The sequence below is a fragment of the Malaclemys terrapin genome, chromosome 6 (genome assembly GCF_027887155.1).
Source record: "Malaclemys terrapin pileata isolate rMalTer1 chromosome 6, rMalTer1.hap1, whole genome shotgun sequence".
NCBI classification, from domain to species: domain Eukaryota; kingdom Metazoa; phylum Chordata; order Testudines; family Emydidae; genus Malaclemys; species Malaclemys terrapin.
The window spans coordinates 28,661,510-28,681,014 of NC_071510.1; the positions used below are offsets into that span (position 1 = coordinate 28,661,510).

The following is a 19,505-nucleotide window of genomic DNA, read 5'->3' on the forward strand; positions in this document are numbered from 1 at the left end:
CCCATTTCCCCACCCACTGCCCCGGTCCAACTCCGCCCCTTCCCCGCCCTAACCCCGCCCCCTCCTCCCTCCCACTCCCAGCCACGAGGAAAGGGCTGCCCGAGTGCTACCGGCTTCACCGTTTGCCCTGCGCCCCCGGCCGGCGCTTCCCCAGCGCAGCTGGAGCCCGGGAGGGGAAGTGCCCAGCCGGGGTCGCAGGGTCTGAAGGCTGCCCGGCAAACCGTGAAGCCGGTAGCGCTCGGGCTTTGGGCAGCCCCTATGCCTCCAGACCCTGCGCCCCCAGCCGGGCACTTCCCCTCCCGGGCTCCGGCGGCGCAGGGTCCGGAGGCAGGGGGGCTGCCCAAAGCCGGTAGCGCTCGGGCAGCTCGGCTCTGTTTAAGAGCCGGGCTGCCCGAGCGCTACCTGCTTCGGGCAGCCCCCCTGTCTCCGGACCCCGAGCCGCGGGCCAGGCACTTCCCTTCCCAGGCTCCAGCTGAGCTGCTCCGCTCCTCCCCTCTCAGACTTTAAAAGCCGAGCTGCCCGAGCCAGCGCTACCAGCTTTGGGCAGCCCCCCTTGCCTCCGGACCCTGCGCCGCCGGAGCAGAGCAGCTGGAGCCGGGGAGGAGAAGTGCCTGGCCGGCGGCTCGGGGTCCGGAGGCAGGGGGGGCTGCCCGAAGCCGGTAGCGCTGGCTCGGGCAGCTCGGCTCTTAAAGTCTGAGAGGGGAGGAGCGGAGCAGAGCAGCCGCGGGAGGGGAAGTGCCCGGCCGGCATTTTCCCGGACATATTTGGCTTTTCGGCAATTACCCCCAGACAGGGGTTTGATTGCCGAAAAGCAGGACATGTCTGGGAAAAACCGGACGTATGGTAACCCTACGGGAACCCTTTATCCCTCTGGGTTTCCACCCCCTCACTGGAAAAGCACCAGGTTAAAGATGGATTCCAGTTCAGGTGACATGATCACATGTCACTGCAAGACTTCATTGCCCACTTGCCAGCACACACATATACAGGAAGACTGACAGGTAAACACAGCTATCTGCGGATAATGGTCCTTGTTAATGGGAGTCATCAAGATTCCAAACCATCATTAATGGCCCACACTTTACATAATTACAATAGGCCCTCAGAGTTATATTTTATATTTCTAGTTTTAGATACAAGAGTGGTACATTTATACAAATCGGATGATCATACTCAGATTATAAGCTTTGTAATGAGACCTTTTGCATGAAGCATATCCCAGTTACATTATATTCACTTATTTTTTATAAAACCTTATAGACTGCACAATGTCACACCTGAGTCCCAGGAGAAGCTGCCCCGTTGGGCTGAAGCCCAGCACCCCCCAGCCCGGTGGGACTAAAGCCCTGAGCCATCTCACCCTCCATAACTCAAGGGGCAGAAGCCTCAAGCCTCCTATCCCATGGGGTCCCCAAGGCTCTTTCCCAGCCCTACAGGGACAGAAGCTCCCCATCCCCCGCACAGCTGAAGCCTAGAGTACTCCCCCTCCCCCACTGGGCCATGGAGTTTTTATAGCATGTTGGGGAGGAGGGGGGCTCTGAAAAAAAAAAAAGGTTGAGAACCCCTGTCTTGGTGAGTTTGAGCTCTTCTCTGCCTTTCCACATGAGCCTGAATGGAGGTGGGGGTAGGGGGAATGTGGGGGGAAGGACGCGCAAAAATTAAACATCTAAAAATCCAGAAAATAAAGAAAGATACACATCACCCCAGTGTGGGGGCTGCCAAGAGTTGGGGAAGCAATTTGGAGGAGGAGTGGACCCAGTGGACTTGGGGCATGGCTGGGAAAACCTGGCTGAAGCAAGGGCAGGAGTCCCAGCTGGAGGTGAGTAGTGGGAAGGAAGGGCCCATCTAAATGTGCAGGTTGGGCTATACAACCAAGGTAGCATGCAGCCCTCCAGTAAGCTGTGGCCTGTGATGTGTATGTAGAAGCAAAAGGCAGACAGCAGGGAGCGAAGTCTTACACGTATGCAGTTTCTACAGTGCCAATTAATGGCTTAATGCAGGGGTTCTCAAACTGGGCGTCGTGAGGTTTTTATGTGGGGGTTGCGAGCTGACAGCCTCCACCCCAAACCCTGCTTCACCTCCAGCATTTACAATAGCGTTAAATATAAAAAAAGAAGTGTTTTTAATTTATAAAGAGGGGGTGCATTCAGAGGCATGCTGTGTGAAATGGGTCACCAATACAAAAGTTTGAGAACCACTGGCTTAATGGGATAGGAAGGGGAGTGAGAAGCTGAAAATATAGAGCCCATCTATAAAAAGGGAAATAAGGACAACCCAGGGAATTACAGACCAGTCAGCTTAATTTCTGTTAATGGAGCAAATAATTAAGCAGTCAGTTTGCAAATATCTAGAAGATAATAAGGTGATAAGTAACAGCCAGCATGGATTTGTCAAGAACAAATCATGCCAAACCAACCTGATCGCTTTCTTTCACAGGGTAACAAGCCTTGGGGGGGGGCCGAAAAGAGAGAAGCAGTAGATGCGGTATATCTTGACTTTAGTAAAGCTTTTGATACTGTCTCACATGATCTTCTCATAAACAAACTAGGGAAATGCAACCTAGATGGAGCTACTATAAGGTGGGTGCATAACTGGTTGGAAAACCATTCCCAGAGAATAGTTCTCAATGGTTCATAGTCATGCTGGAAGGAAATAATTAGTGGGGTCCCACAGGGATCAGTTCTGGTTCTGTTCAATATCTTCATCAATGATTTAGATAATGGCATAGAGAGAGTACACTTATAAAGTTTGCGGACAATACCAAGGTGGGCGGGGTTGCAAGTGCTTTGGAGAATAGGATTAAAATTCAAAATGATCTGGACAAACTAGAGAAGTAAATAGGATGAAATTCAATAAGGACAAATGCAAAGTACTCCATTTAGGAAGGAACAATCAGTTGCACACATACAAAATGGGAAATGACTGCCTCGGAAGGAGTACTGCGGAAAGGGTCTGGGGGTCATAGTGGACCACAAGCTAAATATGAGTCAACAGTGTAACACTATTGCAAAAAAAAAAGCACGAACATAATTCTGGGATGTATTAGCAGGAGTGTTGTCAGCAAGACATGAGAAGTAGTTCTTCCGCTCTACTCCACGCTGACTAGGCCTCAACTGGAGCATTGTGTCCAGTTCAGGGCGCCGCATTTCAGGAAAATATACATTGGGACAGGAGCACTGAGGAATCACATAGCAATTGTGTGGCCTACTAAAAAGACCACTGGATGGGACTATTCCTAGCTATACCATTGGCCTGCTGAGTGACTGCCTATACCATTGGCCTGCTGAGTGACTGCAAGCAAGCCACTTCACTCTCTGTGCCTCAGTTTCCTATCTGTAAAATGGGGATAATGCAAAACTTTTTGAGATCTATTAATAAAAAGCATTATATAAAAGCTACATCTTTTGATCACTACCTAGCCATGGGAGCACATCTGTTGCAAACTTAGCTGAGAACTACAACTGCCTTAATGACCACTAAACTTCCACCAACAAATATTTTTGTTTAAAAAAAAACCTAGGAAATTATGAGGCAAAAAACTTGATTAATGCAGAGTTAAGGTTTATGCTCTGGAAGGGCACAAACTAAGTACAGCAAAATTCAAACTTCTGAAAACCAGGTAATATAGAGATCAAATAAAGGTCTATACAACATACATTCTTGCACTCTGCCTTTTCACTATAATGGACAGGAATTATTTCACTTGCCCTACACTCAAACACTGAGTCCACTCCCCTGACAGAATACCACATTTGTAAAATTTAACGATTTCATATCTTTTTAAGGCTTCTTCACACTTGCACACAGGATACTACCTAACCCTATACTTTTTCCTACTCATCATTAAATCCACAAAAAGAAGAACAGGAGTACTTGTGGCACCTTAGAGACTAACAAATTTATTAGAGCATAAGCTTTCGTGGACTACAGCCCACTTCTTCGGATGCATATAGAATGGAACATATAATGAGGAGATAATTCTATATGCATCCGAAGAAGTGGGCTGTAGTCCACGAAAGCTTATGCTCTAATAAATTTGTTAGTCTCTAAGGTGCCACAAGTACTCCTGTTCTTCTTATTACAAACATTGACTCTATCTCCCCTTGTAAGTACTCTCACACTTATTATCAAACTGTCTGTACTGGGCTAGCTTGATTATCACTTCAAAAGGTTTTTTTTTTTTCTCTCTTAATTAATTGGCCTCTCAGAGTTGGTAAGACAACTCCCACCTGTTTATGCTCTCTGTATGTGTGTATATATATCTCCTCAATATATGTTCCATTCTATATGCATCCGAAGAAGTGGGCTGTAGTCCACGAAAGCTTATGCTCTAATAAATTTGTTAGTCTCTAAGGTGCCACAAGTACTCCTGTTCTTCTTTTTACGGATACAGACTAACACGGCTGTTACTCTGAAACCTGTCATTAAATCCACAGACTGCTTTCATTACTACTGACAATACCAATGGCAAGAGAATCCCAGTGCCCTGCTACTGACACAATCCTGTCTCGAAATGATGGAGACTGGAATCTCAAGGTGCATATATCTCTTTCCTTTGATAAACACATGGGGAGAATCCAATGCAGATCTCCTCCTATCACAATCACAGCTCTTTCAAGCTATTCCAACTTATTCCACCACCATTCAGCAGTTACACTTAACAGTGAAAACAGCTGGAATGCATGCCATTCCAATGGCTATTGACAGTTCCAGGGGGACAGAGTTAAGGTTCCATAGGTGTTTACCTTAACTCTATTTCCTGGTTTTAAGAAGTCTGCGTTTTGCTGAACTTGATGTTCTGGAAGGGTAAGAGCTATCACCTGGCAACCTGAACTCTGCATTAAGTTTTCTGCCATTTAGTATAGCACAAAGTAAAGCTTCCAGGGGGAAAAAAAGCTAATCAAGAGAAAAAAAAAAAAAAAAAAGTACTTCAGGGAAAAGTACAATAGAGACATCTCTGAACATCAAACAAATTCAACTATCATCTTTATGCTGACAACTCACAGATCTACCTCAATACGCTGTACTCATCTTCTCTCCAATCTAAAATCTCAGTCTTTCGGACATCTCTTTCTGGATGTCTGTCATCTTAAGCTCACAATGACTAAAGCAGAGTGCTTAATCCTCCCACTGTCCCCATGCCTAATCCTTCCCCACACCTTCCCAGGACGAGTGACACCACCACAACCAACAACCTCCCTGTCATAGATCTCTAAACTGGGCGTTATCTTTGACTTGGCCCTCTAGATCCTCCCATCCAGGCTGTATCTAAATCTTGCTGATTTTTCCTGCTTAACATCTTTTAAGATGCTTCTTCTCCATCCACACAGCTAAAAGTCCATTCACTCCCTCATCTCCTCACATCTTGAGTACTGCAATATCATCTCTGGCCTTGACAAATGCAGTTTTACCCTACTTCAGCACATTGCTACAAAATCATTCTCTTGGCTCGTCACTTAGACCATATCACCTCTCTTTGCATCTCTCCCCTGGCTCCCCACTGTCTCAGATACCTCAAATACTAACTACTTGTGTCTATTTTAAGGCCCTTCACTGCCTATCCCCACCCTCAGTAGCATCGCTCATAAGCTATCCAGAGCTCCCACCCCTGTTCTGCCAATGTTTCCAACCTTCAACACCCAGGGTACGTCTATACTTACCTCCGGGTTTGGCGGTAAGCAATTGATCTTCTGGGATCGATTTATCGCGTCTTGTCTAGACGCGATAAATCGATCCCGGAAGTGCTTGCTTTCGATACCGGTAGTCCTGCTCTGCGAGAGGAGTACGCGGAGTTGATGGGGGAGCCTGCCTGCCACCTGTGGACCCACGGTAAGTATCTTGTAGTTCGAACTAAGATACTTCAACTTCAGCTACGTTATTCACTTGTAAAATTTCCAAGCAAGCACTTTCATGCTTTCTCCTAAAGCATGGGAAGGGTGCTCCATAAACATCAGCAAAGCCACCTGATAACCCCCTTCAACTCCCTCCCTGAGATTCTTTTCTGCCAAGATGCCTACAAAAAAAAACCTTAACATTAGGCAGTTGGTGCGCTGAAACCACTGACTTCCAGCTTTGTGCCCCCCCATCAGTCTGTACCCATCTATTGTCGCTTATCTCAGATTGTCAGCTCTTTGGGGACAAAGATGTTTGTATTACAGTATGTGCTCGTAGCAGAATGAGACCCTAGTCCTTAACTGCTCTCCTAGGTGTTACCACAATACAAATAAATGAAAATAAAAAATTAACTCTGCGGGGTAAGTGGAGGGAATCAGGATTATAGGGTAATAGCTTTCTCTTTACTAAAGATACCATCTGCCCTGGATTCTCACTCTTGTAGAGTAAGCTAGAGCAGTGATTCTCAAACTGTGGGTTGTGACCCCAAAGTGGGGCATGACCCCATTTTAATGGGGTCACCAAGGCAGACTTTAGACTTGCTGGGGCCTGAGTCCTGGGCTGAAGCCAAAGCCCGAGGGCTTCAGCTCTGAGTAGCTGGGCTCAGGCTTTGGCTTCAGCCCTGCATCGGGTCCTGTAGTAATTTTTGTTATCAAAAAGGGGTCGCAGTGTAATGAATTTTAAGAACTGCTGAGCTAGAGGAACATCTTCAAAAGGGAGAATTGCTGCAGTGTGATGCAACTAAGCCAATACCAAGTGTTAGCAGAGAAGCATATACAGATCAACAGATCCAAGGTACCTCTGTAAGCTCATCATGCACAGCATGCCATCCAGCGGAATGAGCCCAGAACCAGAGAAACAACAACATGCAGAAAATCAATAAATAATGAGCACACCCTGAAGTAAAAAACCTCTCTTTTTGTAGAGTGAAAGAATCCAGCCTCCTCCATCTTGCAAATGAGTTCTGGAGTATGGAGAGATCAACACAGAATTCCCGCCTGGAGGCTGAATCCAAGCAAGAGTGCTTTGTGAAAATGTGAAGGACAACATGGCAGCTTTGTAAATGTCTACAATGGAAATGTGAAATCAACAAGAGACTGAAAAATCTACAGGAAGGAATACACTGCAGGAGGCTGTCCAGTTTATGAAGATTGATCAAAGGACTATTTTGATATATCACAGGTTGCAAAGAGAGAGACAGTATTATTTATCTAGGGCAGTGGTTCTCAAAGCTGGTCCGCCGCTTGTTCAGGGAAAGCCCCTGGCGGGCCGGGCTGGTTGTTTACCTGCCACGTCCACAGGTTCGGCCAATCGCGGCTCCCACTGGCCGCGGTTCACCGCTCCAGGCCAATGGGGGCTGCGGGAAGCGGCGCGGGCCAAAGGATGTGCTGGCCGCCCCTTCCTGCAGCCCCCATTGGCCTGGAGCAGCAAACGGTGGCCAGTGGGAGCTGCGATCGGCCGAACCCGCGGACTCAGCAGGTAAATAAACCGGCCTGCCCTGCCAGGGGCTTTCCCTGAACAAGCGGCGGACCGACTTTGAGAACCACTGATCTAAGGGACAAGCTGGCAGTGTGTTTCGCCTAAGGAAAAAAGGATCACAGCCACACCTGGCTGAAAGATCTGTTGGATGAACTTTGCTTTATAAGACATGAAATTATTGAAGTACTAGAATGCATATTATAATTGTATTGTATATGTAATCATTTGTTCCCTATATTTCTATTTACGAACATTTGAATCTCCCCTCTTTTTTAAATCAACTTTTGTTTTTACTATATCAAACACATCTAAGTTCTGTGTATTAAATGGAGCTGCAGTGTATAACTTCTTTGGGAACAGTGTATCTATGAATATTGGGAGCGTATAGTGAAACAGGGGCTGGATGCTCAGAGGTTAGAGTTTGGCTATTGCTAGCCTGCAGAAGGACAGAGGAGCCTGCGCAGACTGAGAGGAGTGCTTGTGTTGCCCATGAATAGTAGTCAGGGACTGACCCATGTCAGGCACACACAAGGCTACTTCACATTAAGGGGAGGTGGCAGTGAGGTGCCTCACAACCTGGGTACCTCCAGGAAGCATCACAATATCCCATGATAAAAAGAGTTTTTTAATTAACTAATGTTGGGGGGGTGGGAAGGAGTGATTAAGAGCATCTAGCCCCATGTAATCCAGATGGCATAGGCCTACAAAGACAGGGGCTGACCTTGGACCAGTTCATTAAAGGCTAAAACAGCTATCAAAATGTACCCAGATGCATTCAGTCTTTAAGACATACTCAGGAAGATGCGTATAGCAGCTTTCGTACAGGACAAGTAAAGGAGTCCATATGTCCTGACTGCACCAAACTTCAGGTCTTTCAATTTGGAACTGTAGGCCTTTCAGGAAGGTTTTTTGAGATGCTAGGAAAATGTTCCACCTGCTCAAAGTCAACATACTTCTGGTCAGGAGACAATGTCAGGGAGAGTTCCTGGTTTGCCATTATCAAAGGCCAGACTCCCAATCTATCTGCAATCATGTTATTCTTCCTTGCTAGACATACAGAATCAAGAGATGTCTTGTGGGGCAGAGCCCACTCCCACACATGCAGGGCTTCCTGATGTAGGAAGTGGCAAGCTGGTGCTTCCCTGCTTGCTTGTTTGAAAATTGTTTCACAATAGTACCTAGGGGTTTCAATTATGGCTCAGGCTTCATTGTCCTAGGCACTGTCTACACAAACAGAAGCTGGTGCCTGCTCCTCATAGCTTACAAGTGATATAACTGGATATAAAGTAACCCTGTGTGGGCTTCCAATCCCAGTCTAGTCACAATTTGGACAGCAGAAGTTTGTACAGGCGGCCAAGAGATGAGGAATCTCTGACACATACAAGGGACTGTGTCAGTAGACTTATGTGATGGCTTTTGGAAGATAGAGGCAGGGATAAGAGGGAGATGCCACATCGCTCCCAGCCACTGGAGCAGGAGGACAGCACAAGATAAGGAGGTAAAGGAAAACGTGTGCCAAGAGATCACTTGTTGAAATGTTAAGATAATATCTGTAGAGCAAAAGTGCTTGGGCATACAAATTGAATTATGTAAATGGAAAGGCCAGTAAGCTAAGGTTCCATCAGATCAGTGAAGATACCATGAAGCTTAATTCTTAAAAATTAATAATTTAGAAGCTGAGACCTGCAATGTTACCCTGAAAACAATCACTAGAAAACGTGTTCAACATAATGATTTCTACAATACCCATGAAACCATTACCAAGACTTCTTCTAAAATTTGCCATAGTAAACTGACATCACTGATCATACCAAAAAATTTCCTCACTCTTACTTATTACTGAAAACCTTAAAGGCCGATTCTAAACTATAACACTACTGTCAGTCTGACCTGCAATTGAATGAAACTGAGCCATAATTTATCCCATCCATGTCATCTGAGCTATCATTCTACTTTTTCACAACAGCAGGACAATGCAAGGTATTTGACCAGATTAGATTAGAACACCAATAATGCTTACAAGTTTGTTAGCAATGCATACAAAGATCACTGACCTGTTGATGAGAGAATTTTACTTTGGGGTTGTTGTCAATTTCCCATAATCCTTCATTAAAGCCTTTTCTTTTATTTGGTTTACCGTATTTATCTTTATTTTCAGAATATGGGAATATGTCCTTTGGTCCCAAAAATGCCCTGTAAGAAGTGAAAAAGGAAAAATTAACAGGTAAATTTTTCTACTCCAACAATTCATTTTAAATTCTTAATATTGCCATATGAGAGAGAGAGAGAGAGACAAACAGACACACACAGACAGACAGATACACTAGATATGTAGAAACCAAACTCAGTACTTAAGTATTTGAAGTGATGGAAGCAGTAGGGAAGTAAAGAATAAGAAAAAAAAGGAAACAGAGGGAAGAGTCCTTAATTCTTGAAAATGTCTTGAGATAGTATAGGAGATTATGGCTTCAGGCTAAGGAAACTATCTTGCAACAATAAGAAGTTTCTGCTCTAAGAAAATGTAATTAAAGATTCATAATATTTAAGATGCACATACTGCTTTCAGTGTATTCTGTTGTAGTTGCCTTAATTATATTACACAGACAATCCATATGCTGTTTCCACTGTTCGTATGCATTTTGCACTAGAATAACCCTCTTTTCAGTACATACAGGCACAGGAAGAGATTTTAATTTGTGCTAACTTAAAATACTTAAAGAAAATATGTTTTCAACACCTGTGCCTTTAGCGCATAATACATCTGCAGAATAGGAAGCTTATCTAGGAAAATCAAAATGAAAAAAATAGGTTGCAAGATCATTATACTTTTCAAAAGTGTGAAAAGCATTTTTACTTTTAAATGATAGTAGCTCAGAAAAGTCAGAGTATGGGGCTATAAAAAGATACACGTTATCTGATGTACTATATTCCATCCAGTCAGTAAACTTTTCTACTTTAGATATCCAGAAATACTTACTCATAGATTTTACCCAAACCAATAGTGATTTCCTTAATTAGCAGCTGAATGTTAAAAAAAAAAAAAAAAAAAATATAGAGTAAGCAGCAGTTTTTTGGATTTTTTTTGCTGGAGAGACCAAAAAGAATCAGTATTTCCTCACTATCTACCTCCCCATATTTGTTGTTTTAAAATAATTTTTTCAGTCATGTAGCTTTTTGTCATCTCTAAGAACTGGCCTTCTCAGAGTTAACCAGCAAATACAAAGGGCATTAGAAGTGGCCTCTTCAGAGGTAGACATCAAATATTAAGGGCATTCTTGGTGCTTCAGATGCACAACTACATCTCCTTTTCCTTTTAGTACCTTTCCCGTTACATCAAAATCACAGTATCTACAGTGTCCATAAAATGTTTCAAGTGTTAATTTTATGGAATTTCTTTAAGCAAAAACTTTTGCCTATGACTAATCATAGGCACAAAAATCTTTTTTGGGGCTAATACAACAAAAAGATATTAACAAATTTCCACCAGCAAAGATGGACAAAACTGAAACTAAGAATATCAATATGTTTATTATTATTTTGCTTCTAAAGGTACTATATCAGATTGCTATACGGGAAGGAATCCAAATGAAGAGATCATAAACAATTTCAACAATCATTTCCCATTCACTGCAAACCAGGAGACATTCAAACCTAAAGTTGCATGAAAATTATCATGCAAGTTCCCACTATCGCTTAGTAAACTGCAAACCACTACTATGTTACATAAAAGTTAGGAAATAATTGTTTGAGGGTTTTTTCTGGCTTTGTGTGGTTCTTCTTCCCCAATCCTGGCCAGAGAGAAGTGCACAAGAGAGCTTTGGAGCCAGGAAACAATCACTCCTTATGTATTCCAGAAAGATTGTTTTGCATGATGAAGCTAACGCTTGATGCCCTGGAAAGTGGACTGCCTTCAGTTTTATAAAATTTAGAGCAATGTATTACATTAGTGCAGTCTTGTGAAAACTCTGAAGGTATATCTTGTGGGGTTCTTCATAGGCACAGGGGCCAGTATGCTGCATGCACAAGGCCAAAGTATATAAAATTATTCAAATGAAAACGTACAGAAAATTATTAGCTCCAACTATTATATGGTGAACCCCTGATTTGCCACCTACTGCTATATAGGTTACATAGCTCAAGTCAAACAAAAATTAGATAGGCCCCATTATTAGTATATTCCCATACTGGTGGGTCTACCCTTTCTGATGGTTATTCAATGTCCTCTGCCTATAATGTAGGCAGAGATGCAATAAGAAGAAAGAAAACAGACCAAGCAGTATCGGAGTTGCACTTGACACTAATTAAATGTTCAGGAGTAGGAATGAAGAACTGGGTTAGGAATAAAGGTTAGAAGGAGAGAAATGATGGGGAGAGGGGAAACATATTGCACACTGCAACAGTGTAAGGTATGAGAGCATATGAGAAATTTGTAATAATGTAACAGTGAATTTACCATACTACAAAACATAGGGTTGACCATATTTTAATTTTGTAGCAGTAATTTTTTTAAAAAGCGCCTAAGTTAGGAGCCTAAATCACATTTGAAAATGGAACTTTGGCTTTTGAAAATTTTGCCCAAGATCTTTGAATGTTATTTATGTAGGCTCATGTAGATTTCTTACCGCTCTACATGTGATCTGTGTTCCTAAAAATCAATATGCAGGTGGATTCTGGAATACTAATGAAAAGCAGCAAGTGGTGGAATCAAGAATGGCATTTAATCAGTGCGGGAAGGAACAGATGGGTGGTATTCTTATTCATATTGCTGTAGTGCCATAACAAACCAAAAAGGGTTAAGCTCCATTGTATAGAACTTAACTCACACACATAGGACGACATGGTCCCTGCCCTGAAGAGCTTTCAATCAAATTTAAGACAAGATACAATAAGCGTAAACAAACCTGATTCTGCAGAGAGCTGTGAGGGAGGATAGGATATTGATAGGAAATGGATAAAATGAACCAAATATGCACACAACATAGCAGTTCCAACTTATTTTTTTAAATAAGTATAAAGTGGAAACCAAGTCAGTGGGGATTGCTACCGTTTTTGTTTATTTAGATCCTATAATTTAAGAATTACAATTTTATTTTATTTTCTAACAAAATGAAGGATGAAGATGCCCAAGACCAAAACTAATACTATAGTTCAGCAATTCTCAAACTGTGGGTTGGGACCTCAAAGTGGGTCATGACCCTATTTTAATGGGGACTCCGGGGCTGGCCTGACTTAGACTTGCTGGGGCCCGGGGGCCAAAGCCCAAGGGTTTCAGCCCTGGACGACAGGTCTCAGATTACAGGCCCCCTGCCTGGGGCTGAAGCCCTTCGGCTTTGGTGCTCCCACCTGAGGAGGCAGGGCTTGGGCGGGCTCAGGCTTCAGTTACCCCTCCTGGGGTCCTATAGTAATTTTTGTTGTCAGAAGGGGGTCACATTGCAATGAAGTTTGAGAACCCCTGCTATAGTTTAAGAAAAAAAAAAGGGGGGGGCAGTCACTCAAGTCATAACAACTCTGTTTTTATTGAGTAGGAAAACTGCTCCCTGACATCTCATGGAATGATTACAGTTGACAGCTCCCCTCGGTATTTCATGGTAGATGTGAAGACCAAGTAGACTTCTTTTAAGCTGCCTATCTTTTTGATAACGTTTAGGTGAGGAAAAGTTGGCCTATTTCTGAATATCATTTGTGAACGCCTCACATACAGGTAGGCCATGAAATTACTTTTAAGAAATTCTGCAATGACAGTGATGTGCTCTTTAATCTAAAGAACTTACGTCTCATGTGTTCCAAAAAAGAAAATAGGCATTTTATTTGTAGGAGGTTTCACTGCTCCATCAGGAACTTCATCCACCTAAGGGAAAAAAATTACATTATGATAACTAAAATATTTAGTAACAACCAAAAACAGTGTGGGGGGACATTTAAAAATGTCATTAAAACTGAAAAAACACAATGCTATAGAAAATTTTTTACCATACAGAAATCTCAAAGATGTTTCTTACAATGTAATAGAATGCAGATATCAAGTGTGACTTTCAGATTGATGTTAGCAATCCTTCTATCAGAGGTTCTCAAACTGTGGTCCGCGGACCGAGCTCCATTCAGGTGGTCCACGGATAGTTCCCTCTAAGGTGTGTGCCTGGGCGGCCGCAGGCAAGAGAATGAAGGGCCACCCACCTAATTAGTGGAGCCATGTAGGCGTGGCTCCACTAATTAGGTGCCTGGACCCTGGAGAAGACACACATGTAAGGTGAGGTGGTGGCCTTGGGGGGGAATAGGGGTAGGTGTGAGGGCCAGTGGGGTGAGAAGGGGGGGGGGAATTTGGGACGTGCAGGGCTGTAGCGGCCAGAGAAAGGTGACTTTCCGGCCAGAGAAAGGTGACTTTCCCCAGCTCCAGGGTTGCGGCGAGAGACAGCCCTCCTTCCCAGCCTCAGCTCGGGGGCTGCCGCAGCGGGGGAGAGAGGGCATATCCAAGGCATTAGAAAGGTAAGACTACCGATATTAAAATATGAGTTATGTGCTTTTATTTGTAGAACAAAAAAACAATTATTAAGGTTTTTTTAATATAGCACTTTTATCCCAAGCGCTTTACAATAGTTAGCTAACGGTACAAACAACTTTTGGAAAGATCATTAAGTGATCTTGCCGAGACCCTCAGCAATTTTCAAGTGGTCCGCGAAAAAAAAAAGTTTGAGAACCACTGCCTTATATAACAAAAAGTCCAATAAATGTCAATATACTTCAAAATTAACGTGTGCTTAAAAAAAAGTACACACTATGGTTAGAAGTAGTATTGGCTCCCTTAGACGCAGTATCTGCTCCTCCAACTGCCACCTCTTCCACAACCATAGCAATGCTTCTCGCCGCATTGAACTGATGACTTGCACTAGCACAAAGCATTGCATTTAAGAGAGAGATAGGACACTAAAAAAAAATCTTTTACAATTCTTAATCCAGCACTGCATAAATATAAATTGTACACTAATCTTTCATCTGTAATCTCAAAACCACCAATTGAAATACTGTACGGCAGTCTTAGAAACTTCCATTGCTTTAAAGCATGGGTCGGCAACGTTTGGCATGCATACCTACCCTATTCCCCTCCCCCATTCGGCAACAGTAAGCACCCTGGTGGGCCGGGCCAGTTTATTTACCTGCTGACATGGCAGGTTCGGCCAATCACGGACCCCACTGGCTGCGGTTCACCGTCCCGGGCCAATGGGGGCGGTGGGAAGCCGCGGCCAGCACATCCCTTGCCCACACCGCTTAGAATACTTAGTGGTACTGCTCCTACAGGTTTCAGAGCATAACACACACCTTCACAGCAGTATTTTTTGGTCAAATAAGGCCCCAGCTATTTGGGAGGAGTACTTGATGTTGTCCAGACCCTTGAATACTCCCACAACTTTTTACGCTACGATACTATAGTCTTCATTACTAACGTCTAACTTGAGGGTCATCTACTTAATACAACAATGCAGTGCCACTTGATCACAATAAAATGGTAAAAAATTGAATACTTTGTTTTGTCTATAAATATCTGCACTCTTTCCACCCCCAAAAAATGCTATGTAGAAAAAGTTTTAGATGACTGAATGTAACACTGAAGGAAGTTCACTAAGAGATGTTTGCTGCTTCAACACCATCTCTCAGGGCTGGTCTATACTGGGGGGGGGGGGGGGGGGGGAAATCGATCTAAGATATGCAACTTCAGCTAAGTGAATAGCGTAGCTGAAGTCTAAAGTATCTTAGATTGAATTACCTGGGGTCCACACGGCGTGGGATCGACGGCCGCAGCTCCCCCGTCGACTGCGCTACCGCCGCTCGCTCTGGTGGAGTTTCGGAGTCGACGGTGAGTGCATTCCGGGATCGATATATCGCGTCTTAACGAGACGCGATATAGCGATCCTGAATAAATCGATTGCTACCCGTCGATACGACGGGTAGTGAAGACGTACCCTCAGTAAACTCAATTTAAAAAGTTGGTGTATCACAGAAAATCTCCCATTGGACTTAGGCAAAAAGTCACAGAAAGCAAGAGGAACTAATGAGAGCTGATGAAAATACTGTCATGTATGTTACAAGTAGAGAAGCTTAAAACCCAGGGGGGGAAGGAAGGGAGAAAACCACAGAGTAAAAACAGAGTGTGAGTTGCTTCCAGCAGCACCACCAGGTCAGCCCCTCCACATGAGGGAAACCTGCTCATGTGCTATATACATCTACAGATACACACCCCTTAAGATGGGAAACAAAAACTGCACCACACAATCCCCCACCCCACCCCAAGACTAACGTTTATCTGCCATGGAGCGATGGACTGAAATGAGGATGGAGGGACACATAGGGAGAGCGCAGGTGAGAGGAGGCGGCGGCAGGGGGGGCTTACCCTGGCTGGCCAATGGGGATAACCTTTCATCTTGGCAAAGATCAAGTCTCCGGGTTTGAAATCTCGGCTCATGTTTTCCGACCGATGTGGCGGCTGTAGCTGAGGCGAATGGCAGACGCGCTCCCAGCCGCCCGAGATCCCGCTGCAGAGGTGGACAAGGCGAGTCAAGGGAGCGGTGTCTCCCCTCAGGGCAGCCCCGCACCCCGGCTGCGGCCGGGGTGCTTCCAGGAAAACAAACCCACTCCCCACCGCATCCCGGCAGCCCCTTCCCCTGTGCGCGCAGAGCCCCCTCCCTTCCAATGCGCGCAGCCCCCCCCCCCCACGCCCGTGCGCGCACCCACCTTCCCAGGCGCGCAGTCCGCCCCCCCCGCCCATGCAAGCAGCCCCCCACCCCGCCTCGCGCGCAGGCCCCTTCCCATGCGCAGCGCCCCCTCCCCGCCCCGACTTCGCCTCCGCGCTCCCCTCCGCGCAGACCTCCCCTAGTCACCCCACACTCCCCCGCTCCGGCTGCCGCAGGCCAGCGCTGCTCCCGTCCCCGCGCGCGCAGCAGCAAATCCGCCTCCATCTCACCAGCCGATCCGGGGAGCCGCCGCGCAACGGCCGCCCGCGCCCCCTTACCTGGCGCGGCCCCGCAGCCCGCTTCCTCCAGCCCCCAGCGGCCGCCGCGCTGCCTCCCGCCAGCCCGGCCCACACCAATTAACCCGGGCAGGAGGGGTCGCAGAGTCCTCAGATCTCTTGGGCGGGGAGGAGAGGGGAAACGACGGAATTGGTTCAACCCTACCCGTGTGAGAGAGCCGGAGGAAGCACGGGCTCAACCACCTCCCTCGGGAACGGACCCCGACAAGCGAGGGAGCGGGGACTGGGAGACGCTAACGTATCTAACCCCCCTCCCCCCGGCGGAGAAATGGTGCGCTCCTCCCGCGGCGGCGGCTGCTGCTAGGTAGGGAGGCGGGGCTGGGGTGGCTGGTGCTGCTGCAGCTCACACACTGCCTGGAGGAAAAGGGGGGGGGGGGGATCGGATGCTGCTGCTCACGGGGGAGAGTGGTCTGGTCCCTGATGTACAGGGAGCTGCTGGCACAGGTAGGCAGCGGGCCACAGGCTCTGCAAGGCTAGCCCTGAAAACTGTCCTCGTGCAGCTCCTGTACCGTGGCTGAGCACCTCTTATGTAAGAAGACGCAGCCTTAGCACACGAAGTGAATGACAAAACTACATGAGACCAAGGGCTGCTGGTAGGAGCCAGGGCCCTCTCTTGGGCTATCTTAGAGCCGAGCCCCTCTGTCCCGATCAAGTCATTTATGCCATTTAAATCATAAACTATTAAAAGCAGCTCGGGTACTAAGCAATTCATTTGCACACAAGCAGATTTTATTTTAGGAATGACTCGCACACAGTATGGGACATAAAGATACCACATGCTGCAGATAAATTCAAAGCCAGCTGTGACCATCATCTGCAAATATAACAGCCTGTCGAATAAGCGGAGTTAACTCACACAATTAACTCAAAATTAATCGCGATTTAAAAAAATCGCAGTTAATCGCAGTTTTAATCATACCGTTAAACAATAGAATACCAATTGAAATTTATTAAATATTTTCGGATGTTTTTCTACATTTTCAAATATATGGATTTCAATTACAATGCAGAATACAAAGTGTACACTGGTCACTTAATATTATTATTTTTGATGACATATTTGCACTGTAAAAATGATAAAATAAATAGTAATTTTCAGTTCACCTCATACAAGTACTGTACCACAATCTCTTTATTATTAAAGTGTAACGTACCAATGTCGGGTTTTTTTGTTACATAACTGCACTCAAAAACAAAGCAATGCAAAACTTTAGAGCCTACAAGTCCACTCAGTCCTACTTCTTGTTCAGCCAATTGCCAAGACAAACAAGTTTGTCTACATTTATGGGAGATAATGCTGCCCACTTCTTATTTACAATGTCACCAGACACTGAGAAGACGTGTTTGCATGGGACTTTTGTAGCTGGAATTACAAGGTATTTATGTGCCAAATATGCTAAACATTTGTATGCCCCTTCATGCTTTGACCACCGTTCCAGAGGACATGCTTCCGTGCTGATGACGCTCATTTAAAAAAAGTAATGTGTTAATTAAATTTGTGACTGAACTCCTTGGGGGAGAATTGTGTGTCTCTGGCCCTGTTTTACTCGCATTCTGCCACATATTTCATGTTACTGTAGTCTCAGATCATGACTCAGCAGGTATTGTTCATTTTATGAACACTTTCGCTGCAGGTTTGACAAAACACACAGGTTTCAACCCAAGGTTTAAAAATCTGAAGTGTCTTCCAAAATTTGAAAGGGATGAGGTGCGGATCATGCTTTCAGAAGTCTTAAAAGAGCAACACTCCAATGCAGAAACTACAGAATGCGAACCACCAAAAAGGAAAATCAACCTTCTGCTGATGGCATTTGATTCAGAGGATGAAAATGAACATACATCGGTCCACACTGCTTTGGATTGTTATCAAGCAGAACCTGTCATCAGCATGGACATATGTCCTCTGAAATGGTGGTTGAAGCATGAAGGGACATACGAATCTGTAGCGCATCTGGCATGTAAATATCTTGCAACGCCGGCTACAACAGTGCCAAGTGAACGCCTGTTCTCACTTTCAGGTAACATTGTGAACAAGAAGTGAACAGCATTATCTCCTGCAAATGTAAACAAACTTGTTTGTCTGAGCAATTTGGCTGAACAAAAAGGACTGAGTGGACTTGTAGGACCTAGTTTTACATTGTTTTATTTTTAAATGCAGGTTGTTGTTTTTTTTTTTTTACACAATTCTACATTTGTAAGTTCAACTTTCATGATAAAGAGATTGCACTACAGTACAAGTATTAGGTGAATTGAAAAATACTATTGCTTTTGTTTTTTACAGTACAAATATTGGTAATAAAAAATAAATATAAAGTGAGCACTGTACACTTTGTATTTTGTGTTGTAATTGAAATCAATATATTTGAAAACGTAGAAAACATCCAAAAATATTTAAATAAATGGTATTATTGTTTAACAGTGCAATTAATCGCATGATTAATCACAATTATTTTTTTTAATTGCATGATTAATTGCAATTAATTTTTTAAATTACTTGACAGCCCTAAATATAACATTTAGGAGACAGGCGTGAGGGCATTTCATTACGCTTGGATGTTTGGCACTCTGTACTCAGTTACAATTCTGGGCCTGATTTTCAATAGGTCCTTAAGTGAGCAAGTATGTAAACATATAGATGTGCTTGCTAACACTTTAGATTCTCATGCATATAGCTAGGAAGATAATGTGGAAGTTACATCCATTAGGTCCAGATCTTTGAACGCTTCCTACTTTTTTTACAGCATGTCTCTATTCTCCATTATCTAACAATCAAGATCAGTTGGTTCAGGAGCCACATTATCTGGTAGGAGCCATGTGAAATGCTATACCAGAACAAAGTAATGTTCTCCCAGTCCAGTGTTGTGTCTGACAGTGACTGATACCAGGTGCTCCAGAAAAAAGTGCAATATCTACATACACCTCTACCCCAATATAACGCGACCCGATATAACACGAATTCGAATATAACGTGGTAAAGCAGTGCTCCAGAGGGGCGGAACCGTGCACTCTGGCGGATCAAAGCAAGTTCGATATAATGCAGTTTCACCTATAACGTGGTAAGATTTTTTGGCTCCCGAGGACAGCGTTATATTGGAATAGAGGAGTAGTTTAAACA

The 19,505-nt window shown here is 44.5% G+C and overlaps 1 protein-coding gene across 3 annotated transcripts in view; it reads right to left on the reverse strand.

The window, feature by feature from the left end:
• PSIP1 (PC4 and SRSF1 interacting protein 1) overlaps positions 1-16,572 on the reverse strand; it is a 61,871-nt gene extending 45,299 nt beyond the window's left edge. Inside the window, exons 1-4 of one of the 3 annotated variants that reach the window (XM_054032545.1) lie at positions 16,373-16,565; positions 15,755-15,896; positions 13,143-13,219; positions 9,426-9,564 (exon numbers count right to left, since the gene is read on the reverse strand). In XM_054032545.1, coding sequence (XP_053888520.1) covers positions 9,426-9,564; positions 13,143-13,219; positions 15,755-15,826 — 288 coding nt within the window. In that variant the 5' untranslated portion in view covers positions 15,827-15,896; positions 16,373-16,565. Of the gene's footprint in view, positions 1-9,425; positions 9,565-13,142; positions 13,220-15,754; positions 15,897-16,324 lie in introns of all 3 variants that reach the window. The other 2 variants (XM_054032544.1, XM_054032546.1) reach the window with 2 other exon arrangements.
• Between the last annotated feature and the right edge of the window lie 2,933 nt (positions 16,573-19,505).